Source organism: Bactrocera tryoni, chromosome 1 (genome assembly GCF_016617805.1).
Source record: "Bactrocera tryoni isolate S06 chromosome 1, CSIRO_BtryS06_freeze2, whole genome shotgun sequence".
In the NCBI taxonomy this organism is placed as follows: Eukaryota; Metazoa; Arthropoda; class Insecta; order Diptera; family Tephritidae; genus Bactrocera; species Bactrocera tryoni.
This window is the reverse complement of record NC_052499.1, coordinates 48,588,850-48,615,974: the sequence shown is the minus strand read 5'-3', so window position 1 is coordinate 48,615,974 and position 27,125 is coordinate 48,588,850. Positions and strand designations below refer to the sequence as shown.

The window sequence follows — 27,125 nt, the reverse complement described above, 5'->3', positions numbered from 1 at the left end:
AGTAGGCAGCCTCGAAATAGATAATTATTTTTAGTTTTAAGTTATGAGTTATGAGTTGCCAAATCCCGAAATATAAGAAACAACCCACGTATTAAAATCAATTGAAATTTAAAAATTGTATACTGTTTCTAATAAAAATCAAATATGCGCAAAGAGAAAAAAAATTTTTAACTTTTACTTCGTGCAATTCGTTACATGTACGGATCGGCCGTGATCCAAAAATTAGTTCCTAAAAGAGCCAAAAATTATACAAATAAAAAAAATACATAAAAGGAAATATTTTCAAAGAAATTATTATCTGTAGACAATTAGTTTAGTAAGTTCATAAACATCTCTGTAGAATTTAGCCACTAATTGGTGGGACGTGGTGGGATGTAGTGGGCAATTGATAAAAGAGACAGAACATATTTACAAATAATTGTTTATAAACAATTTAAAGTTAATTTCTCCTCAGTGGTGTGTGGTAAATAACTTTAGTTATATAGAAGTAATATACTTAATAGTAAGTAATTAATTCGAGTCATTAGTATACTAAAACTCATGCTCATTTCTTCATTTCACACACACTTAGACGCCTAATCATCGAAATGAAATTGCAATAAATCATTACATCATGTTACTATAAATAGCTAAGGTAAATATCTCAGCAAAGGGAGTGATTCATAACTACACTTACGTCTCTGACGTCATCGTAGAAATACTTCAGGTCGTCTTCGAGTATGATGTACGGATCGATTTGGATCTCTCGCACGGGACCAGCCGGCTGTTGTGTGTGCACCGAGCTGTATTGGCGGCAATTTCTTGTTATTATTGTAGAATTTGAGCTTTTATTATTTATATTTGGGCTGCCAGTGGTTGTTGTGCTGGTGGGGCTGCTGCTGCTGCTGCTGTTGCAAGCTGTATTTGTGTGCTGCAGAAAGAATGAAGGAAGTCAAAAATTAAAATTTATATTAAACAATATTTCAATATACAAGTATAATACACATATATAGATATACGTATGTAAGTAAGTGTGTAAATAATATGATGAATGCTAAATAAGGCTATTAGCAAATAAACAAATGTGACACGGGTGCTAAAAAGTTACGAAATTACTTTAATTTGCCGCAAATGTGAAAAGGTTAAATAATTTCATTTGCTGCCGTAAGCTCGACGGCATTGCGACAACAAGGAATTAGCAACACGCCAAGCCCGAAATTTGCAAATGTGTACAACAAAAACAACAAAACTGCCGATTAAGAAATGACACATCATCTTGGCGAAACCATAAAAAATCGGAAGATTTCGAAAAGACTAAAACAACAAAAAATCGCACACATACACACCCACAGCGCTTTTTGTTGCCACAACCGCCGCGCAAAAGCGTGCCAAACTCATTGAAGTATTGCAAAGGTTTTTTTGTTGCTTTCAAAACACACAACTCCGCACAACAGCAACAACACAAACAATCAGCGCCGCAGTTAAGTATTGACGAATTAGGGAAATTAGTTTGGCATAGCGAGATTAATAACTGGAAAATTGCACCGCGTCACACACCCAACGCAACACCCACCGCTACACCCATGCCTACCGATGTACACACCTACATATGTACATATTTTGCCGCAAAGGGCATTGTGGTTGGCAATTTGACGCACATTCTCTTTGCGACGCAAACACAATTAGCGAGTGGTACACTGAAGTGGAGAGTGGTTTTAGTCTAAAGGCAGGTGCACAAAAAGCTTTAAGGAATGAAGATTTTATAGGTACACAAGGTGTAGTATGTAACCGTTTTACTCGACTAGAGTGGAAAATCCAGAGGCTGTGAGTCTATACTAATACTATAGGCATGTAAAGGCTGAACCACTTCAAGGTTTCCTACTTTTTTAAAGAAAAAACAAAAAAAACTTCAAATTTAATGGGGAATGTTAATTAACATTCGAAAGAACATTCTTTGGCATTTCACATCACATGATGTTGGTGGCCAATCGACCGGTCCAAAACGTAAAATTATCTGCTCACCGAAGTGTTCTCTCAATAAATTCATTGATTGATGCGTTAATTTTGAAGAAATATGGACCGATGATTCCACCGGCCTACAAATCACAATAAATCATTGTTTTTTTTCTGGATGAAATGACAGCTCTTGTATCTCTTCAGTTTGCTTTTCATCATAAATGCGTTAATTTTGTTTGTTTACACACCCATTGAGCCAGAAATGGGTCTCATCGTTGAACAAAATTTGGTTTGAAAACGCCGGATCTTCTTGGAACTTTTTTAGAGCCCATAGAGTGAAATGGGGAATGTCGAGCGGCTTCATTTCTTGTACTAGTTGTATTTTGTACACTTTCAAGATATCGGCGAAAAATGCGATAAATCGTTCCATTCAGTCCAAGTTACTGCGAACGACTCTCAACGATTCACGCATGATCTGTCTGAAAAAGGCTATTGAAGAAGTACCTATACTTGGATCACCCGTTATTTATATGCATGTTTTCATTTATCAGCCACACGACGACCTGGAATTAAATTTGCCAATCACGAATATATATTTATTTATGAGGCTGCCGCGACTAAAGGTAGATCAAAGGGTTACTGTAGTATTGGCAAAAGTAAGAACAGTTCCGTTATAAATTGCTAAATTATGGATAACCAAATGTTGAAATCAATTCCATCGAGCAACTGAACAACTTATTCAAACTCCATAAGGCTCCGCGTAGAAGGCTATAAACGCCTAGACTCAAATGATAAACAACCTAAAGTCATCTATATGACATGGATCCATTATACTTGTTCAATTTTTATTGATTTTCCGAAAGGTCAACGAAGAGCAGCCAACTTAGCATGAAGTACTTAGGATTAAGTAACGTAAAATTAGACTACAGTTGTTTAATCTAATAACTCGATTGAGAGAACGCTAGCACAATTTTTTTAAGAGATTACATAGAAAACCAGTGGAATGTCAATAGATTAATTTACAATCATTATAAATGTCAGCAATGATCAATAAATACTGTTTCAGCTAAACGAAGAAAATTTGTTGAGATATTGGAACAGCTTTGCAACATATACAATTTATTGAACAAAATCAATTTTTTTTGAGAGATCGAGTCATAAAAAAAATTGAATTTCCATTTTTCGAAGTTAGCAGCCAAAAGCGAAACATTTGTCTTCGATGTTCGAAATTTGAAATACTGAAAAGCGTTATTATTATCAGACTGGACAAGGAAGCAATGCAAATGGGTCTGGCAGTGAACGAAGGCAAGACGAAATATCTCCTGTCACCAAACAAGCAGTCGTCACACTCGCGACTTGGCTCTCACGTCACTGTTGACAGTCATAACTTTGAAGTCGTAGATAATTTCGTCTATCTTGGAACCAGCGTAAACACCACCAACAATGTCAGCCTAGAAATCCAAGAGTTATCCTGCGCTTTTACCAACAGGTGCTACTTCGGACTGAGTAGGCAATTGAGAAGCAAAGTCCTCTCTCGACGAACAAAAACCAAACTCTATAAGTCACTCATAATTCCCATAATAATATGGTGCAGAGGCCTGGACGATGACAACAACTGATGAGTCGACGTTGCGAGTCTTCGAGAGAAAAGTTCTGCAAAAAGATTTATGGTCCGTTGCGCATTGGCCACGACGAATATCGTATTCGATGGAACGATGAGCTGAACGACATATACGACGACATTGACAAAGTTCAGCGAATTAAAAGACAGCGGCTACGCTGGCTAGGTCATGTTGTCCGGATGGACGAAAACACTCCAACTCTGAAAGTATTCGACGCAGTACCCGCCGGGGGAAGAGGAAGACCTCCACTCCGTTGGAAGGACCAAGTGGAGAAGGACCTGGCATCGCTTGGAATATCCAATTGGCGCCACTTAGCGAAAAGAAGAAACGACTGGCGCGCTGTTGTTAACACGGCTATAATCGCGTAAGCGGTGTCTACGCCAATGAAGAAGAAGAGAAGGAAAGCGTTATTATTGATTACAGCAAGAAGGTCCTAAGAATGAAATATGGATAATATCAATGTTTTCTTCTTATTTCGATTGTGTATAACATTTTTCGAACAAGCTTATAAGACGCACACTAAAAGCTTTCAAAGTCAGACCGGTATTATTGAAATAAACATTTTTTGATCGAAAATCTGATTTTAGAATAAGAAGAAGAAAGCGTTATGCGTTTGAATGAGAGAGTGTAAGCGGCAACTACAAATACAACTTTGATTCTTTGCCACAACTGTCAATGGTGTATAACCTTTTTCGATCTTATAAATCGGACTAAATTCGAGCTTCTAAAACAGATGCTACAAGGTTTCAAAGACGCAACGGTATTTTTGAAATAGTTTTTTCCAAGAACAAATTTTATTTCCATAGGCTTATTCTCACATAAGTTAGACCCATAAATAGTAAATTCGCACTGTTTCTACATCATTCACCGATTCGCCTGTCAGTTAAAATTTTATAATTTGTTTGTCATTTCCGTTCTAGATAGTTATTGCATTTTTTATTGCAACCATTCAATGCGGTCACATTTATATGGCTGCCACCTGTAAAAGCATAAAATTAGCAGGCTATTTGTCTGGCTGTGCGCCGCCATTAAATGCAGCAATCAATACAAATCAAAGTACTTGTGCGGGAATGAAATGAGGAAAACGCTACCAACAACAACAACAACAAATAAGAGCAACACAAATCGATTTCGGTTACAAAAACGGCGTCTGGGTCGCTCGTGGTGCGCGGCATGCATGGTAACGACTTAATTTGCACCCACTTTGTTGATAATCAAAGTTGCTATTACTGTTGATGTTGTTGTTGTTATTAGAGGCATTTGCAACAACTTGTATGGTGAGTTGCCAACAACTTGTTGTTTTTGCATTTAGCTGTTAGCATGTATTTTAAGGTTAACACACACACATGCACTTGAGTGTTTATTTGTTTTGCTCATCTTCTATGTATTTGTGAGTATGTATGTGTGTGTGTGTGCTCGCTCGTGTGCATGTGTTTATCACACTGCTTGGGCAACAAAATGCTATGTAGGCAACTAAACAAAAGCCCAATGAGCCTACCAATAGCTATTGGCAAAGTTTGTCCAACAACAGCAACAACGATAACAACTCTAGATATTAATGGCAGCAATTTCATGTATTTTCCATTAATCAAAACGCCAAATGATGCAAGCTTTACATTATCTATGCAAAGCATCGTGTTGTTATTATTAGCTTTGTTGTTGTTGTTGTTGTTAGCGCTTCTGTAGTGTATTTCGTTATTTTCTTTGTTGGCGTTGCATTCAGAAATTAGTTTATTTGTATTTGTTGTGTCAACAGCCCAGAGCGCGTGCACGCATGCGCAGCCGCCCAAAGGCAGGCGGCCAGGCGGGCAACATGCAGCAACAAATGTACGCAATCCGTGTTAATTCATTCATCATTTACATTAGCTATAACATTGGCAATATTAGCATAGCAGCAGTGGCAGCAGTGGCAGCAGTGGCAGCAACAACAAGTTTGACGATCGCATAAAATGTGTGACAACATCATGATCACAGCAGCTGGAGTGTATATTTCTTCCATAAATAAATATTTGCGCCCGTGATTCAAATTTTGGGAACACATACATAACTACATACATATGTATGTTTATATGTATGTAAATGGATATGTAACAGATATTTAAAAGACCATCATCTAGATAAATACAAATGCAATCTCGGACCATTCCGTAAAATACCAATTTCGGGATTTTATATAATCATTTTCAGGACCCCGAAAATTTCTCGATTTCTGTATTTTATAAATATTTCATATCTATCATTCAGGTATGTACATATATCAGATCATTCTCCAAAAATGTAATTTCGGTATTTTATATGCTCATTTTCGTGATTCCGAAAATTTCGGAATTTTCGTTTTTTCTACTTAAATATATGATCATTCAGATAAATACAAATGCAGTATGCAATCTCAGACCATTCTCCAAATATCATTTTCGGGATTTTATCGGACCACTTTCGGGACCCCGAAAATTTCGGGATTTATTTTTTTTAACTTGATTATAGAAAGAAAAAACCAATTGCGAAATTTTTCGGGATCACGAAAATGTCGGGACTTATTTTTTATACTTAATAATCGTAAAAAAAGCCAATAAGAAAATTTTAACAATTTCAAAATCATAAAACTGTACGCTCTCATCACCAAATCAATGTATGTACATATGAAGCCCATACATACATATGTACGTACGTACATACATACATACAATGTCTTAGACGTTTTTGCTATTTTCTCCAGCTTTTTCTATGACTCTACACTATATCATTACAAGCGTGGCCAAACTAGCACACATACATACATATGTATGTACATACATACATACATACACATGTATGTCCACACATTTAACGTTTGGTGAGACGCTAATGAAAAGGACCTTCAGCACTACGCGAAGAGATCACAGCAAGTGTAGTGAACTCAATTAAGTTTTCTATTGCGTTGCGCGTGCATGTCAACTAACACTCGCATACATATTTATATGTATGTACATACTACATACTTATGTATGTGCCTCTGTATTACATGCTTAAACAACAAATATTTAACTTTTAAATTTGGCAAGAGCAACATGATTAGTTGCACAAACATAAAAGACCTCTAAATTCCACTAAGATGCGAAAGAGAATACATACAAGAGCGTATATACATATGTACATATGTATGTACATACATATGGATATATATCTATAGTTATGAACGTATGTACATACATATGTATGTATATAACGATTGCAGTAGTTATTCATAGCTTTTATTTTCTGGAATATTCATAATTAATTGACAACAATTTAATACTCTATAAAATTAAAAGTAAAATGTCATTATGCTTTTTTTAGAAAATTTTCAATATTCGACATACAAAAAACAAAAAAACATATTTTATATTTACCTTTAACAAGAAAATTGTGGATTTTTTTTTCGGGATCCCGAAAATTTCGAAATTTTTGAATCGCTTTTACTTGACATACAGAGAAAACAAGAAATAATATTTAAATTTAATTATAAAAATTATAAATTTTTTGGTTTTTTTCGGGATCCCGAAAATTTCGAGATTTTTAATACTTTTAATAATAATAAATTGACATATGGAAAACATATTTTAAATTTGATGTTAAAAAAATTGTGACATTTTTTTCCGGGATCCCGAAAGTTTCGTTATTTTTAATACCCTTTAATTACTTTTAACTTAGTCTTAACAATATAATTTTTCGCATTTTTTTTTTTTTTGTTTTTTTTCTCAGATCCCGAATTTACTTTTAAAATAAATGTAGGATCACAATGAACAGGCAACTACATGTTTGGGGATCCAATATACAAGAATATGTATGTACATATAAGAAATACAACTTTATTTTCATCATCATTTTCATCGCTTTTATGTTTGTCGATCTGGTCTCGACTACTTGATTTATCATTTAGAATGACCGGATTCTTTCCGCCAAGTAATTTAACTCGTGCAGTAAAATTCGGATTAGCTTATGCATAAGAATTACAACAACAAAGTTCCAACCAACCTTGACCGAAAGAAAGTATGCACTTACATACATATGTATGTATGTACATACATATGTATGTATCTTTTGTATTACACACCGGCTTTTGGGTTTCATGTCTTTAATTTGTGGTATTTAGTGATTCAGAAGAAGCGGAAATGCGTGTATAAGGTTTACCATCTGCATGAATCAATGTCTATGACTCACAGCTTAAAGATAAAGTAGCAGACCAAATAATTATGTGTAAGAAAGCGGTGAATATTTACCGGCAACTTTACTGGTATTATATTATATGAAATGAAACATCCACCAACTGAAGATAATAAATTAATTTTACAGTAAAATGTGTAGTGAATGAATCTTTAAGGGGCACCACCGATATGAGGCACCGACCAGTTGTTAAGAGCAATTTAATAATATACAATAAAACATTTTTTTAGTGACACTGGGTGTTCTCAAAACTCAAACTAAGTCACTGCTGTCAAAGCAATTGAATTTTGACAAGTAGAGGTCAGAATAGGAATGGCAAGCGATTTTTAAGGTGTGATAACTTTGTGTATACGATATTAATAACTGAAAGAATTAAAAAGCAGTTGAATACAAATATTGCATGCAATGTCAGACCATTCCGTTAATATATGTATGTATGTACATCCGATTTCGGTATTTTATTTGATTTTTAGAGATCCCGAAAAGGTTGAAGTTTTTGTTTCTGTTCTTAATCATATTTTGCGTTATCCCGAAAATTGTGTGACTTTTGTTCCTAATCATATCAAGTAGAAGCTAATCTATGTATGTGCTCAAGAACATCTCACTCTCATCTTTTCGGGATCCCGAAAATTTCGGTATTTATGTTTTAGTTCCTAATTCTATCAAGTAGAAGCTAATTTTTGCATTTGCACCACTCTACGAAAATTTAATTTCGGGACTTTATAAAATTTTTCGGGATCCCGAAAATTATGGGACTTTTGTTTTCGTTCTCATTCATATCAAGAAAAAACTAATCTATGTATATGCTCAAGAACATCTCAGGAGTATGCGATTTCGGGATTTTTTATGATTTTTCGGGATTTATGTTTCTATGCGGAAGAATACTTCAAAATTTGAATTGCGTAAGTTTCGATATCACAAAGTGCTCTAAGTTGTAGCCACAGCTTATAGTTTAGTAATCATTACATATTTGATTAATTGTGGAGTATCATATAGAGTTTATGTAGTTTTTACTAAGTTCACATGCAGACTGCTATAAATCAACTTTCATAATTCAATTATCAAGTTTCCGCATTCAAAAGTCTGTGAAGTAAAAATCTCAGCAATTCGAAGAGTATTGCAGTAATTAATTACATATTTTTACACATTTCCAATCAAAAAATGCTAAACGAGTTTTTTTTGCCACAAAATGCATGCATCGAGTGCCACATCTACACGTGACCCACACCGTGAATCGCAAAAAGTCTGCGAAAAATTCCAAAAAAAAAAAACAGTCTATGGCAGCAGCTTTGCAATTCGTTGAAAATGAGCTGTCTTCCATGTTCCATGCTTCCCCGTAGCTGAGACAGGCGGTTTATTGGTAACCACAAAAAAAGCATTTCAACTGGAGGGCAACAAAGGCGCAGGGATGCTGAAGCACATTCCATTGTAAATGCTTGTAAGACCGGTTTTGATCACTTTTTTTGCTTTTTGTAATTTTTAAATTTTTGTTTTGGGTTTTTTTTTGATATTGTCTTTTGAATTTGAAAACAGGTCTGCAGAAATGTAGCGAATTTATTTCACAACCGCATTGTCCTTGGTATAAATGGTTCAGAGACCAGTGGCCATACCATGGACGGCATCTTTACGCATAATTGGTTCGAGCAACAACAAGAAAAACAACAGCAACGCTGACAATGAAGGAGAACGCCAAAGCAAAATTATAGCCCTATAATAGTTAAGTGTGCGGAATATAATCAAAAATACAATGGCAATCGCACCAAATCGCGACACTGAGGATAATTACAACAACACTAAATCATGTGGACACACACACACACATACATATATACAAATGTATATGTGCATATAAATAACCGGCTTGTGTACACATCAGAAAGGGGCAGGCTGGCAACTACTTGACCGCCACTGGCACCAACAAATAGGCCAAGCCAAACCTAAAACGAAGAAGAAGCGCACGCTACAACATAAATTACAACCAAGGCATAGGAGGCGAAGTACAGCCTCAATAGCTGCAAAAGATGAACCGCAGCTGCCTGCGTGCGTGTGTGCCTTTGCATGTTTTCACACTGTCAACGTGCGTGAGCGTGAACGTGTGTGTCGAACATCATCGGCTGTCTACATACAAGTTGTGGGTTGGCCGGTTGATTGCACCGCAAAGTTTTCATCTTTCTGCCATTTGTTGTTATTTATTTATTATCTTAGCATTTGGTCAGTGTCAAGCGCTTTGACTTTGGGCGCGACACCAACACTTGACTCTCTCTGTCTCATCAACAAACACAACATTGAACTCAGCTCAACTCAACTCCAGCCTACGACGACTTAACCTGACTTGACGTGACTTGACGCTGGTCGGCCAGTTGACTGCTAGAGACGAGACGGGACGTGACTGAAGCGATTCGTCCTTGAGAACACAAAGGCCTATCAGTACACATATATGTATATGTACATATATGAATGCTAGACAATGTACTCGTATGTATGTAAATATATGGCTTCAAGTGAGACTGAAATTTTAGTACCTAGCCGCTAAGGCTCTGATGTTTCGTAGTTGTCTTGCTATGTGGGGAAATGTTATAATTTATTTTTCTGACGTTGATTTAGTAAACGTTAATAATAACATAATTTCCTCAATATCTCTAGCTCATCAACGGCAGTAGACAAAGAATTAAACAATGTATTACAAACGACCAGCCGAATCAACTTAGCCAAGTCTAATTTTATTAGAAACTAAGATATTTCCTTAGAGTCTAAACTAAGCTATTTGTATTAAGTCTAAAGTTCATAAAGAAAGACTGTCGAGTTCATACTTTAGTCGAATATAAATTCGGCTTCCGTCATGATCAACGTCAAAACCTGGTTGCGTGGGAATGGTATACCTTATGAAGCTTTATGCTAATGAGAAATGTCTAAGTAAGAAAGCTCAAATGTAGCAAATATGATCTTTTAATAGACCAACTTATTTGTCACATAAAACTAGCTGATCAGACTGGTCGATGCAAATTATTTGATTGAATTGATACAGTCTTTTTTTGAAGAGCATTCAGTGGAGGGCGGGAGGTCATCGAAAACTTGCTTCGTCCGACTTATCCAATCACGTCTGTTAATGAAGGTCACATTGTAAAAGTTAGAGAAAAATCGACGTGTTGGTATCAGAGAGATAACAAAGGATCTCAACATCTATTATGGATCAACTCAACACATTTTGATTAATGTTTTGGGTATAAAGTGTATCAATGCTAAGCGACCAACTTATGGGTCACATAAAAAAACCTGATCAAATTTGACCCGGACTGGTCGTTACAAAGTTTTTGGTTAGATTGATACAAACTTTTTTGAAGAGCATTCAGTGAAGGTCGTGAAGTCATCAAAAACTTGCGTCATCCGACTCGTCCAATCACGTCCTTTAATGAAGATTACATCGAGAAAGTTAGAGAAACTGTGCTTAAAAATCGTCAAAGAGTTAACAGAGGAACTCAACATCTACATATTATCGATCGACTCAACTCATCTTGTTTAATGTGTTGGGCATAAGTGTTTCAGTGCTAGAGGCGTCTAAAAGACCTTAATCTTTTGCAAAGTAGAGATCCCTAAAGAAATGCCTTTTTTAAGCCCATAAGAAAAATTTTTTATTAAAATGCGTGAAAATGTTCTTTTTGTTCGGTTCTGGGCTTTGATCAGATGGTATATCGATGTGTTATCGGACCGAAAGAGACTCCTACAAGCCAACTTGGAACAGCAGATGGAGCTTTCAACAAGTTTTTGGCATTGCCGACAGAACGTCTGCAACTATTGGGAGAAATGCTTACCACATATGTATGTATGTCTGTAGATCTTCGGTTAGGCATCTTGTTTTAGTACCTAAACCGCTGTCGTTACTATATTAAAAAAATTTCTCTTCTTGGCGTTTTTAAGCAATTTAACGCGATTTTCACTCGCACGCGCTTATTTTTTATATTTTCGTCTTTCTCTGATTGAATGGAAATTTTGATAATCGTTATTATTATGCTAACACGTTGCTTTGCTGCTGGCGCGGCGGCGTCATACGTATTTCTTTTGTTCTATGCCTCTTATAGGCACTAATTTTTATTTTATCGTTAACTTTTTTATTTGTAACAAAACCATTCAGTGACTAGTTGACACTTAATCTTTAATCAATTCTTAGTTGATTCCAGATTCCAACCATCTAGACTTAAGCTCATGTAGATTAGCGTGCCGGTGAGTCTGCGTCTCTTGTCAAGCTTATAAATGGCCGCTGGTTAATATGCTGAAATACACACACTTATTCTTTTTTTGTGTGCGTGCCTTTGTATTCCATTGGATTTTTTATTATTTTAGTCTTTTTCTGCTTGTAAACAATAGGCAGCGCAGCGCTCTAAGCGACTAGCTGTGGTTCATTAATTATTTATGAGCGACTACTTAACAGAGATTGGCCGTTTTATCTGTTATTTTTTCACTTATCCACAGACAATGTGGCGACCTCATCAAATAGAAGCAAAAAAAATTAAAATCTTCAAAGGAAAAAATCAAAGCTAAACGTACTCTCGCTGCATGGCTTGTGGGAATATTTTTTTATCGATTGATTGTTAGTTTGAAAACGTAACTTGCATATTAATTTTAAAATTTTGTAAAAAAGATAAAATAAAATTAGCTTTGAAGTGAAGTTAAGTTCTCAAAAAACAACTTTTGTGTAAAATTTATTTACTCGTGTTTTATTTGGTCCCTTTCATTTTGAAGTCAGTGTAGTTTGCTAACATATTCAGTTCTATTCGCCTAAGTTAGACACAATCCGTATATGAAGAAAACCTCAGCCGATAATTTGCGTATTTTGGAGTAAAGTGAACATGAGCTAACTGAACAAACGTGTCAAAAGTGTTTTGCATGGTTTGAAAGTTGCGATTTTAACCATCCATTCAAAGACAAGAAACTTGAATGTATATGTACGTCTATGCTCAAGACCATTTCAGCAGAATTTTATTTCGGGATTTCATATGATTTTTCGGGATCTCGAAAATGTCGGGATTTATGTTTTATCCTCGTAACCACATCAGAAGAAATTAATGTATTTATGCAGATAATATTTCCAAATTTTTATTGAGTAAATTCGATATCACAAAGTGCTTTAAGGCTTTAAGCATCAGGTGCCTTATGAATTGAAGCCTAGAGACGTGGAAACCCATTTTGATTGTCAGAAATGCTGTTTGACCGCTACAAGTTTCAACGGATTTTGTGTGATATTGGCAATTGATTACATTACGACAACCGCAAACTGAAAAAATCTTATGTGAAACGTGGCCAAACTGCCAAATCAGCGGCAAAGCACAATATCTGTGACGCCAAGGTCGCAGGTGACGCTGTATTGAATGGCATCTGAAAGGCGTGCTGAATTATGAAATTCTATAACCAAGTAAAATCAATAATGCGTAACCGTATCGACAGCAACTCGTCAAACAGAAACGAGCGATTGCCAGCACGGAATTTGCCACTAAACTTGAGGCAATTATATTTCGTCATCAGAACGCTCGACCTCATGTTGCAAGACTGGTTGAAAATTCTCTCGAAAACAGTGACTGAGAAGTTTTGTCTCAGCCGCTTTATAGAACTTTTTTCTTTTGACTGCCACTTTTTATGGTTTTTGAAGCACAACCACACTCGAATATGGTTCACATCATAATAGGGTACCAAGAATTGGCTTGATTCATTCTTAGCCACCAAGCCGACGTAGTTCACTTGGGATAGAATCCACAAATTGCCATAAGGATAAGGAAATGTAATAGCTTCAGATGGACCATACTTTGAATAATGCTATTGTACAAATTTTTAAAATAAAACGCACGAATATAGTTACAGAGAAAACACAAGAGAATATATAAAAAATAATATTTAAAGTATGTAAAAAGCAGCTATTGACTTTCAATCATTGGCTCCTAACCATAACTGTACAATAAGCTGTAATGGAAAGCTAATGAGAAGGTCTCAAACGTTTTGTTAGGCACTAAGCGCTCAGCCAGCTGATCTTTGCTAATGATTTTATGGAATTTCCAAATATAAAAAAAAAACTAAAAATCAAGAGTAAAGGTAATGGAAAAGCAGTAATAACATCTGTAGATAGTAGATAATTACAAAGAGTATTAGAAATAAAAAATGCAAACAGTAGAATCAGCAAAGTACAAAAGTATCTGCAGTAATGAGCACTTTACCAAACAACAACAATAAAAACCTCTTTAAAAATATTGTCTTTACAAAAAATTGACAGAAAAACAAGAACAGAGAAGCGGCAGTTAGTAGTAAATAACAGTAAATGCCACAAAACACATTTGTAGTTTATGGCAGCAGAAAAAAATACGGCGCAGCGAATGGTGGATAACGGAAGCGTAACAATAAAATAACACGAAATATGCGCAAATGTAGGAAATGGAGGAAAAACATAGAAAATAACGGAATGTACTCTAAACTGTAGCAAAAGGTAAAATGAAAATATAAATAAATATAGTAATAATGCGAAATAAAATTAAAAAAATAAAAATGCTTAAGAAAAGTAAACACAAATGAAGTTGCCACAAAACATGTTCAAGGTAGTAACTCCCAACCATAAGCTAAAAATAAATCCGCTAACTGGAAAATAGGAAGAAAATGCACTCGCAAATTTGTAACGCTTCGCCGATTTGGTGTACAACAAAAAAAAAACATCGCTGCCACCATTTTTCATATATTTCATATTTTTTTTGTTTATTTTGCTTTCTCGTCTGCGCAACCTGTTCCTTACCAGCCGCACAACTTGTCAAAGTGGCAACACAGTAATTTGGCGATACTTTTCCGGCTAAATTGTACATATTTTTTAATAATTTTCACTTGTTTGCGGGTTTTTTGCTTAAAAATCGACTGTTGCTAATGGAATATTTGCGCAGCTCTGGGCACTTTACTGTTATTTCGAATTTTTGCTAACTTCATTTCAGTTTAGTTATGTTGTCTGACCCATTTTTTTATTTTTTTTTTAACTTTTTTTCCTTAATATTTGTTATTTTTTACTATTTTTTCAATATATTATTTTCGTCACTTCTTTGTTGTTGTTGTTCTTGTTTTTTCGTTTCTTTGCGCACTTTTGTTTGCTTGACATTCGGCAATTTGTTGGCTTTACGGTTAAAAGTTTAAGATTTGCTTAAGTGTTTACAATTCCTTGAGACAGTTCGTCAGCCGCCAACCCGCTGCGATGCATTCAACCGAATTTCAGCGCTCAATTACCTCGTTTTCAGCAAATTCAACGTCTTCGCCCGCTTTGTTGTCAACACTAACGTCGTTTGGAGTATTTGTGTGGGTTGTTAGTGCTGGCTGTGTGCATGTATGTATGTGTGTGTGGGCTGTGCGCGTTGGGTCAATGCATTTTGGAGGATTTTCAAACGACTATTGGGGCTTTTGCGACAACAAAAGTGTATCATTGAAAATGAATTACTTTTGTCAGCAGTAAACTAATGACCCAATAGCCTCATGACTACCTATTAATATACAACAATAACAACTAGATTATATAACAAAAAGACAATAGCAAATTGGTTTAGAGTAAAAAAAATATGCAAAAACTGTGGTAAAAAGTGGTAGCAAAAAAGTTTTCTATGAGTGTCATAGAAAAGTTGCCAAAAGAGATTTTTTGGCCTAAAAGATTCTTAAAAATTTAGAGGAGTACGAAATTAATGAATCATAATAAAAAATTACAGAAAGGCTTAATTACGTGAACAATTTTGGAATTATCACGACGTATTATATAATTCAATGAGAGGAACTTATTCTTCGTCTTTTGAATGCAATATCTTGTATAAGCTGAAATTATTGGATTATTTAAAATTTATGAAAAATTTCTTTTCATAGAAAGACACATATGTATGTAGGTATATGGCGCAGCTAATACTGACGACTAATAAGAGTATCGAAAATTTGTAAACAGTTAACACAATCCTCGCCATTTTGAGCTTTTAAAACAATTAATAAAAATAAAAATATAAATAAATAAATAAATAAGTAACACAAAATTAAAAAAAAATAATAATAATAATAAAAGAAAGGATTAAAAAAAATAATTAAAAAATGAAGAAATTAAAAAATGTAAAAAATATAAAAAAATAAATAAATAAGTAATACAAAATAAAAAAAATAAATAAATAAAAAAAGAAAAGATTAAAAAAAAAATAATTAAAAAATGAAGGAATTAAAAAAATAGAAAAAACAAGAAAAGATGTTAATTTCGGTTGTAACGAATCTTTAATACCCTACACAAGAGCATTTCTGATAGCATAAGGGGTATAAATAGATATTTATCGATCAGTTACATATGTATATGCGAAAGTGCTTCGATCTGAACAATTTCTGCGGATATTATTACCGTTGCCTTGGACAATAATCCATACCGAATTTCGTGAGGATATCTTGTCAAATAGAAAAGTTTTCAATACAAGAGCTTGATCATGATCGGTCAGTTTGTATGGCAGCTAAGTGATATAGTAGTCCGATATCAGCGGTTCTGACAAATAAGCAGCCTCTTGGGAAGAAAATCAAATGTGCGATATTTTAGAACGATATCTCCAAACCTGCTGGATTATTTCGCTTATGTACAGAGGGGAGACAAACATGATAATGTATGGTGTATGCTGTATAGGGTGAGAGGCGCTTGCTACTGATTTTTACAAACTTCGTAGCAAACTTAATATCTGCTACATATGTATGTATAATAAAAATATGCATAGAAAATGACATTTTTGAAACAATTAATTTTTTTAGACATTTCTAGTGAAAGAAAAAATTAGCTATGAGCTTAAGGAATAACTTATTTAGTTTAGTTTTTTATTTTATTTTAATTTAATTTAGTTTATTTTATTTTAGCTTATTTTGTTGTATAAGATTAATGCTTTTTACTTTTTTTTAATATACTTTTATATATTTTTTTAAACATAGAAAATGGCTTTTTTGAGACAATTAAAATCTGTAAGCATAAAAAATAAATAATTTAATTTCATTTTTTATTTTATACAATTTTATTTTATTTATTTAATCATTTTACTTTACTTTATTTTATTTTATTTTATTTTATTTTATTTTATTTTATTTTATTTTATTTTATTTTATTTTATTTCATTTTATTTTATTTTTGTTTTATAAGATAAATGTTTTTTACTTTTGTTTTAAATATTAATATTAATTTTTTTAAATATATTAAAGATATAATTATATTTTAAAGATAGGAAATGACTTTCAGGGGCAATTAATTGTTTATCGATTTCTAAAGAAGTAAGCTGTAAGCAAAAAAAATAATGTATTTAATTTCGGCTTTATTTTATATCATTTTATTTTATTTTCTTTTATTTCATTTTATTTTATTTTATTTTATTTTATTTTATTTTATTTTATTTTTATTTTATAACATTTTATCTGATTTTTTATTATATTATTTCCTATATTATTTTTATTTTTTATTTTGTTTAAATTCAATTCTTTCCTTAAATATTGTTAATCATTACTTAAATAAAAATAAATGACAAAAACTGTTTATTTTAGTGTCTTATTTGCTTTTAAGTACGTTTAAAATGTAAAGTTTATATAAAATAATATTCACATATATTTGTTAATCTATTTTAAAATTTTAATATTTTATAAAACTACGAATTTTGAACTTTTTTATCTCTTATGACCCACAGTGTTAAAAAAGATATCAAGCTACTTGCATAGAAAACAAAAAAATCGTTAGTGTATTTCACAGTTATCAGTGCTTTATTTTTTTGTTTTCATTCGTCTATTTTTTGCTTATTTTCGCAATTACTATTGTCATAGACGCTTTACCGCATATTCTGTTGTGCCACACCGCACTTCCCATTTATTTTCTTTATTAAACAAATTTGGACGGTTTTACTTTCACATTGACTTTCAGCAGCAGACAACAAAAAAACACGAACAACAAAGTATTTTACTACCATAATGACACATACATATGTACATACCCACACACACACACTCACAAATATTGCTCGTAAACAAATGTAGCGGCACTTTTTGCAATGTCTCCGCTATTATTTTGATTGCACGAAATTTCTTTGAACTTCAAACTCCTTTATGACTGTGATTTTTTGCGAATGCCGCAAAGCAAATTATTTCGCTAATTTGTTTATTGCATTTCTTCTTGTTCGCTGCAGCGTGAACTTTAATGCAGCTATTGCTGCGTGAACTGTATTGTTATTTAAAAAAAAAAAAAAAAATCAGCGCGTCTCTCAAAGCTTAAACATAAATACAATTTCTTCCTAAGAGTTCTAAATCGACAGCCCAACAACAAAAATCCCAAGTCATCAATCCACTTCGGTGACTGCTCTGCGATCGATCACTAAGTCAACGCGCTAATCCTCCCGTGCTCGCTACTCGTCACTCAGCACTCGTAACTCGTCAGTTCATCAGTCAGTTATTTAATTGGCCAATTTGTGTGTGTTTGTAGTTAGTCACTTTAGTCACTTGCGCTTTCGTTTTGTCCATTCATTGATTCATTCATTTGTTATTCACTCATTCAGGCATTCAAACGATCGATTACATAAGCGCCGCTGCGCTATCGGATGTAAACGGTCCGCTGCAATCGAATTGGGCAAACAAAGCCAAATTCAAATTCGTTGCCGATTTTATAATACGGTTGATAATAGTGATGCTACTTTTGGTTAGATATTTATTCATTGTTTTTTTTTTGTTTTTCATTTTTTGCACAGCATTTGTTTATACAAAAATAGATATGTGCATATGTAAGTGTTGACGGCATTCAAAAGTTTCGGTATGTGCGAAATAAGGCTTATATTCATGTTTTAAGTTTGATAGCTTTGAATAAATATTTGCGTTGAAAATTGTGTAAGCCTTAAGTATTACCGATGTAATAATTTGGAAGTTTTCCATAGGAAATTTTATAAATAGGGTAGATATACACATGCGTATATATTATATATAAAATTTATTTTAGTCGTTAAAAAATAAATTTAATTTCACTTAATTTGATTTTGATTTAATTTAGTTTCAATTAATCTAATATAGTTTCATTTAATGTAATTTAATTTACTTAATTTAATTTAAATTGAATAAAAACTGCAACGTTCCGTAATTTTGGAAACGACTTCGAAGCTTTCGGTAAAATAAAGCTTGTAAAACTACCGACTGATTTCTAAAGCAAGAATTATCATCCAAAAAATTAATAAAAAGTGGAACGACGCGTGTTTTTGGAAACAGCTTTGAAGCTTTCGGTAAAATAAAGTAAAGGTCGGCTTGCAAAGCGACCGGCTGATTTCTAAATCAAGAATTATCTTCCGAAAAATGAATAAAATCTGCAACGACTCGTGATTTTGGAAACTACTTCGAAACTTTCGGTAAACTAAAGTTTGCAAAACGACCGACCGATTTCTAAATCAAGAATTATCACCCAAAAAATTAATAAAAAGTGGAACGAGCCGTGATTTTGGAAACGACTTCGAAGCTTTCGGTAAAATAAAGCTTGCAAAACGACCGGCTGATTTCTAAATCAAGAATTATCTTCCGAAAAATGGATAAAATCTGCAACGACATGCAATTTTGGAAACGACCTTGAAGCTTTCGGTAAAATAAAGCTTGCAAAACTACCGACTGATTTCTAAAGCAAGAATTATCATACAAAAAATTAATAAAAAGTGGAACGACGCGTGATTTTGGAAACGACTTTGAAGCTTTCGGTAAAATAAAGCTTGCAAAGCGACCGACCGATTTCTAAATCAAGAATTATCTCTAGAAAATTAATAAAAACTGGAGCGTCTCGTGTTTTTGAAAATGGCTTTCAAGGTTGTGACATTTTAGCTTTTATGCACTCGAAGACAAATTAAAATGTTATGGCACTAATTTTTTGGACATCTTTCTAAGAGATCGAACGAAAACCTCTAAATTTTTCAAGGAGTTAAAGGAGACATTCGTATATTCTAGAAACATGTTCGCCAATAATTTGCACTTGAAGCTGCTTAACATACAAAAAGTGCAAGAATTTTGACTTCACTGAAATAAAGCTCAAACGTAAGCTTTAGAAATGTCTACTTTTGCAAAGTCAGAACACTTTTTTCTCCAAGCAATCGGTACTCCCACTGCATTCAGGTATACGCTAACGCAAGGACATAAATTTTTAACTGAACAAATTTTAACCATCAAGAATGTTTGATGAAAACTTTCTGCAGCATCAACAACAACAATAATCAGCTAATTATACAAATGATGTGCTTGAAAAGTTTGTAAAAGCAATACAAGCCGGGTCACATTGGCTAATCTAATCATGTAATTTTCCAAAAAAAAAATTCTTTATTGCCGATGGTCGATAAACCAGTCGCTCAGTCAATAAAAATGGTATTTTATAATTTAAAATTATAATCAAAATTAGTAAATAAATTTTGAAAATGTCCTCAACAATCTAACAAACATTTTATGCTAATAATGCCTTGCTGTAAATAAAATACACGCTCATGAATACGTTTGAGCAATGTCAAATTTACATACGCCAAACCAGTCACAATAGCCACACTGTCTGCACGGCGCTGGGAAACTCAAAGCGAGGAAATGCAATACGCTTATGAATTTGGAATGCGTTTGGGCAGCGATTCGGCTTTTTGTAAACAAGTTAATAGCGGCGGCTTTAATGGGACGTCAATGGCAACCGGGTCATAAAAATGGCACAACCAAGACTGCTGAGCCATAACAACAACAAACCACAAAAGCAAATCCAAACAAACTAAAAAAAAAATTATAATAAAATTTTTTTTAATACAAAAAAATATTAAAAAAACAAGATAAATAAAAAACGCTTGACACTTTGGCCGGCACGAAGGGTGTGCTCTTATGTGCATATGTGTTAGTGGTGCACCTGCCATAAAGCCCACTATGGATGCTTAAACCAAAAAAAAGTTAATAAAAAGTAGAAAAGATTACAACAAACACGCAAGCATAGGCATTTCATAAACTCTACGCCATATGCAAATGCGCAGGCGCGCACAAAAGGAAGATAAATAATGCATTGCAACCACAACTAATTCGATTGAAAGCGTTGAAAACGAAATGGAAGCGAGAAAAATTTAACTGAACTTGAAATACACAACAAAATCGATGTGTAATCTAACGTTTGTAGGTATGTGTATGTGTGTGTGTATGATATGGTTAAATTAGCATGACCATTATTGGATTAATGCAAGCGACCACACATCCCGAGCATTGATTAATGGCAACTGCGCCACACTGCAACAGCAGCAAAAACAACAACAATAACAACTGAATGAAGACGCTCCCAACTGGCCATTCAGGCTAATGTTCGGCTGATTAACGGCCGCGGCCGCGGCCACAGCCGCAGATGCTGTGATTGACTTGCAGCGCCGGTTGCTGATGCAATAACGGCATTGACGTTGACGTAGGTAAGGCAAAGGCGAATGCAAAGAGAAGGCGAACCCGTTGCGGTTGAGCTGTGCTGAGCAGCACTGCGGCGCATTTCCCCTAAAACTTGTTGTTGATGCAACCAATTTGTCGGTGGCTGCAAGTGTGCGCGCGCTGTTGTAATATGCAAAAACAATAACAAAAACAGAAAAATAAATAAAAAACATGTCAGCATGTCCAAGCGCGAAAAATGCAGATGACTTGCTGCAAGAGCACCAGCTTTTCTTGTTATTGCTGTAATTATTATTTTTGTTGTTATTGTTGTTTTTACTTGTATTATCATCTAATGCAGCCGCCGCACATTGACCATGATCGGCCATGAATGACTTCAAAAACGCAATGTACGTGAATGCGTCACAAGGCTAGCGTCAAATGCTGGTGTTGCTGCAACATGTTGCTGGCTGCCTTAAATGTTGCGACAAGTCGTAAATGTTGCAATGAAGTTGCGCGTTGGCATGACGAATAATGACAAGTGATAACGTTTGTGTATGTGAAGATGCGCAAATTTTATTGTTGTTTATTGCACTGTTGTTGTATTTGTTGTGGCTGTTATATTGCTGTGCGAAAGTAGCAAGGTGTCGTTATACTATAATATGTGGTAGCTTACGCAATCGCTTGGTGGCCAATAAAGAAAGTAACAAAAAGGTAAATTTAAGCTTAAGTTAAAATAAACAACAGCAACAAAAACAAGTTAGGCGTAGAAAAAGGAAAGATGATGCAGAAAACGAAGAATAAAAAGCAGAAAAAAGATGTATCAATGGGTTGGTTGAATGAAAATATTGTTGTTGTTTTTTACTACTTGTGTGTGTGTGTGTGACAACTTTGTTTTATTTTCTTGCTGCCAATAACCAATTTTCAATTTAACCGCTTTTTAGGCTGCCACTTTGTACATCTGCTTATGGCACTTCTTTCGCAATATTTTCACTTTTTTCTTGCTTTGTTATGACATTGATTTTTCTTAGCGATTCTCATAAGCTTTGGTGTCTTTTGCTTACTTTTGTAAAAACAAAAACAAACAACAACAGCAATGATTGAAATGAAAGGTGATGCAAATGTTGTCCTAAAGAAACCTGTTTAGGCATAAAGCAACAACAACCAACCAACAGCATGTATCTTCGTCAATTACAACAACCACAACAACAGCAGCAACAATAAATATAACAAAAGCAATGGCAACGACATCGTTATCTTGGAATTGGGTCAGCAAGTACATACAATCCAGTTCAGAAGGCGTTGCTCGAAATTATTTTTTTTTTTTGTTTTTGCTTTTTCCAAAATTTATTGAAATTTTGGAATTTTGTAGCTTCTTCCACACATATACATTTCTGTGGTGTGTCTTGAACGCAAGCGGACAGGTGCAATGTGAAAGACGAGCCAGCGCATATGATTCACACACACACACACAAACATACTGACATGCACATGCATATGTACATATACATATCTTCATACACAAAATTATGCTGTTTGTTGCTTTGTGCACACTTTGGTATGCGCTTACCAGCTTTCAGCCAAATATAGTTTTACTGTTTCTCTTTGCGTTATTTTAACTTTTTTCAATTTTGTTACTCTTTTTAATTTTTAACCTTTTTATGGGTTTTTTACTTTTATTTTAATTTTAATATTTGTTGTTTTTATTTAACTGTTGCTTTTGTTCACGTGGCTCACAATGTCGCGTCGTTGTCTTGCTGCGTATACGCATGCGCAACGGGTTCGAGTTCGTCTGCACGCTCTGCTACATGTACATGTAGCTAATCTGCGCGTATGTGTGTCTGTGTGTGTGTGATTTGTTGGTTTTATATTTTCTGCGCGTACAATGCGGCGGCGAAAGTGGTAGAAACGTACATCGGCGCGCGATTCAAATGCGCAAATTCGAAAAGACAACATATGAAAAGAAAAGCAACAACAACAACCATAATAAAAAGCATAACAAAGAGTTTGGCTTGTGCTGTGAGGCGAAATGTTGCCAACTCAATAAAGCCAAGGAATTTGTGTAATGAAATTATTTTTAAATATTCATAGATACCATACACACACACATGTATATAAGTGTATGTGTTTGTTTGCATGCCTGCGCATTGCTAGGGAACCACAAATACCTGCAAACAATGCCTTCGGCACGCAACTTACAATACGAATTGTTGTGTCCGTCCATTTTTGTTGGCATGCAAATCAGAACTCGCTTATTGCGTAATCAAATAAAAATCAGAAACAATGTTCACTTTGGCTGCACCGAAGCTATGATACCCTTCATAGGTGTATTTCTTATAGCATATAAAAAACTTTCTTTTGAATTGTCAGTTTGTATGGCAGCTATATGGTTTAGAACTTCAATCTGAACAATTTGTTCGCAGCTTACACCGTTGCCTTGGGCAATAAACCACGCCAAATTTCTTGAAGATATCTCACCAAATAAAATAGTTGTCCATACAAGAACTTGCTTTTGATCGTTCAGTTTGTATGACAGCTATATGCTACAATGATATTGACGATTCCGACAACTAAACAGCTTCTTGAGGAGAAAAGCACGTGCGCAAAATTTCAGAACATTATCTTAAAAACTGCGAGACTTGTGCGCGTTTATACAGGCGGTATTGCCTACAATCAGGCGCTTCCTCAAGCTTTTCAACGCATTTTGCTTTTCAGCGAATGTTTAGGTAGCGAGCTCGGCTATTAATATTATTTTTACAACCAACAACATGCAGATTCGCATTCCAGCACACTCGCATTTTCATCTGTTTGCATTAAAACTTTTAATTCGCCTGCTTGGCGTGATAGCGATCACTTCGACTGGCGTTTTTGACGCGCGACTTGTCTTCCTTGCATTATTCGCCGAGAGCTGCTTGCATTATTTATTACATTCATATGTACATATATATGTATGTATGTATGTATATTATTAAACATATAAATAAATACGTCTGTCATTTCACATGGATTTTAAAGGCAAAAAGTGAAAGTGTTGACAGTTTTGTGGGTTTTTGGTTTAGCAGCCAATTAAATGCAAAAACTCATTACAAACTAATTTTCCCACAATGTTTTGCGTCCAAAAACTATATTTATTATAAAATAAAATATAGTTGTGCTAATTCACTTGTATGTATGTATACAGGGAATATGTGTTTAAGCGCTGTGTGAAATTTAGTGCAACAGTTGTGGAAATCGGTGCTTATAAAGGGTGTTTAAGTAGATGGTTCTTGAATGACAAATAATACATAATTTGGTATTTTATTTAAATTGCTAATAGTTAATGAATGTTAAAAGTGCAAAAAAACAAGGTGAGTTGCTGAATGTAAACGTGGAAGACCATCCACGTGGTGGACGTCCAAAAAGCGCATCAACACCAGAAATCATAGCAAAATACAGAATATGGTTTTGGAAGATCGTCGTTTGACTGAGAGTGATTTAGTAGAGGCTCTACACATTTCAGTAGGCAATGTGAGCCATATTTTAAGTGAAATTTTGGGTCTTAGAAAGCTGTGCGCCCAATGGGTGCCGCATTCGCTAACAATGCAACAAAAACACATTCGAATGCGACTTTCTCAGCAACATTTGGAGCGTTTTAAAAAGGATAAAATGGATTTTGTGCGTCGATTCGTTACAATGGATGAGACTTGGGTTTATCACCATGATCTTGAATCAAAACAAGATGCTAAAGAGTGGTGTGTACCTGGTTGTTCGGCTTCGAAAAAAGTTCGTGTCCGGATATTGGCCAAAAAAGGTTATGGCATCAGTTTTTTAGGATGCGAGAGGAATTTTGTTTGTAGATTACTTTGGACCAGTTGAAGAAAAAATTCGTGACAAAAGACCCGGTTTGCAGAAGAAAAAATCCATTTTCATCAGGACAATGCACCGTGTCACAAGAGCATTTTGACAGTGGCTAAAATCCATGAATTAAAGTTCGAATTGTTGGAACATTCACCATATTCACCAGATTTGGCCCCCAGCGACTTCCATTTGTTTCCGGTACTCAAAAAATTTATGAGTGGCAAGCGTTTTTCATCAAATGAAGAGGTCATAACGGCTGTTAAAGCGTATTTTGCCAACCTTCCGGATTCTCACTTCAGGGATGGGATCCACAGAGTGGAAGACCGTTGGAGCAAGTGTATTAAGGTTCAGGGAGATTATTATGAATGGTAAAGTGTATTTTGAATCAAAAAATTGTGTTTTTCTTATCAAACGATAAAACTTATTGAACAACCTGGTACTTGAGGACTAATTCAAACCGAGCAACAAACCGCAATCAAAAACATGCTCACTATCCAAAAAAATATATCAAAACTGCCAATATCGGAAAAAATATATGACGTTGCGTTAATCAGAAGAGCCTCTTGTAAATCCAAAGACTGGGCTTTCAACAGTAAGAAGTAACTAAAACCCGTATTCCACGAAATGAAGCCACGAAAAAATACTCCTTGGAGACTTTCGGAAATGCTGTACTCAGACCTTCTAGGCGAGTGCCGCTTTCTTTTTTCTTGTCACATTCAAGGGCTTCAGACCAATCAGTCTCTCCTCAGTTCAGTATACATTGAATTGTTTTTGTGGTAAATAATAGATTTAAATACATTAGGTAGAAGTAATAGTCCTATTCTTTCAAACGAAATATAACGGTTCTGGCTTATCAGGACACACACACAACTTGATCCATATATAGTTCCAACTAATGAATTGTTCACAGATGGATTCCGACTACTAGGTGCTGACAATCGTGTAGTACTGCCTTTAAATTTAAAAAGAAGCTACATTTACAACACTTCTGAGGCAGCTCAAAACAAATTTTATTATAATAAAACAGACCTCCTAAGGTTGGATTTGAATAGTTACTTCCCGGTGAGAATACTCTCTTGACGTGATTGAATAAGATGTTTAGTAGGGGACTGCTGTGTACGGACGGTGGTATACTCCGAGAACCTTGAAAACGCTTGCTCAATCCGGAACCAAACTCAACTAGAATCTTCAAATCGGTATTATTAGACATAAAGAAAGTCTATGGAGTTGTGCTGACAGATAGCTAGACAGCTTTGATAGCCTTTTCCTTGCTATAGATTAATTACAGCGTAGTTAACAAATGTAGGAAAGCTTTCAGCTCACTGGCCCGATCACAGGAACATTTTCGACAACTAAAAAGCAGATGAATTGGCTAAGTCAGAAGAATCTCTAACGAATCTGAGGCAGAGATAATATCATGCCCGCTGGGATCAATAAAAAGGGAGCTCAATACACAGTTGGAAAAAATCGCTCAGAACAGATAGTAATCTATAACCAAATGCAATATAGCACAGCAGATATAAATGATCAAAATATGACAAGGTAAGAGCTAAGGACTTATTGAATAGGTTCAGCAAAAGTATACATAGAGTTACAGCTACCATAAAAGGGAATAGACCAATTGAAGAACATGCGTTTCAAAGTAGTTTCATTGAGGGCACCGAATGGTTTGAACACAATGATAAAACACTAATTGAGCCCGAAGGAGCCACATCACATAGTAAATATAATTCTCAGTTTTTACTGCGCGCTACGACTTGAAGTTAGGTGCTGTGCACAGATGTATCAAGCCAGGCTATCAAAAATTTAACTTATTTGGATAAAGCACGGATATTCTACTTATTGTTATTTACTTATTTGCTTAGCTTGTGCTAGAATAGAAGAACTTTGAGCTAAGCCGACTGGGGAAAATTTGCCATAACATATTATGCTTTACTATAGAAAAGTAAGTGGAATATTTCAGCTAAGGAATTCTTAATTCTTTTTCTTAAAATTTCGAAACTCAAAAAGTAACAAATGAACTATGCAGTCGAACCTGGTCATATATCCACTGCAGTGCCCAACTCTTTTACTATTTTTTCCTCTAATTAAGATTAATATTTTGTGTGCCACTTTCAATTATAACGGCGATCAAATGCAACCGTGCGTGAATATTTGAAAAGTTCTGCACTTCAC

At 34.6% G+C, this 27,125-nt stretch overlaps 1 protein-coding gene across 2 annotated transcripts in view; it reads right to left on the bottom strand.

Annotated features, from left to right (window-relative positions):
• Window positions 1-27,125, bottom strand: part of LOC120779779 (all trans-polyprenyl-diphosphate synthase PDSS1) — an 84,125-nt gene that overhangs the window by 37,219 nt on the left and 19,781 nt on the right. For both annotated transcript variants that reach the window (XM_040112156.1, XM_040112160.1), the window contains one exon: window positions 677-910. In XM_040112156.1, coding sequence (XP_039968090.1) covers window positions 677-910 — 234 coding nt within the window. The remainder of the gene's footprint in view (window positions 1-676; window positions 911-27,125) is intronic.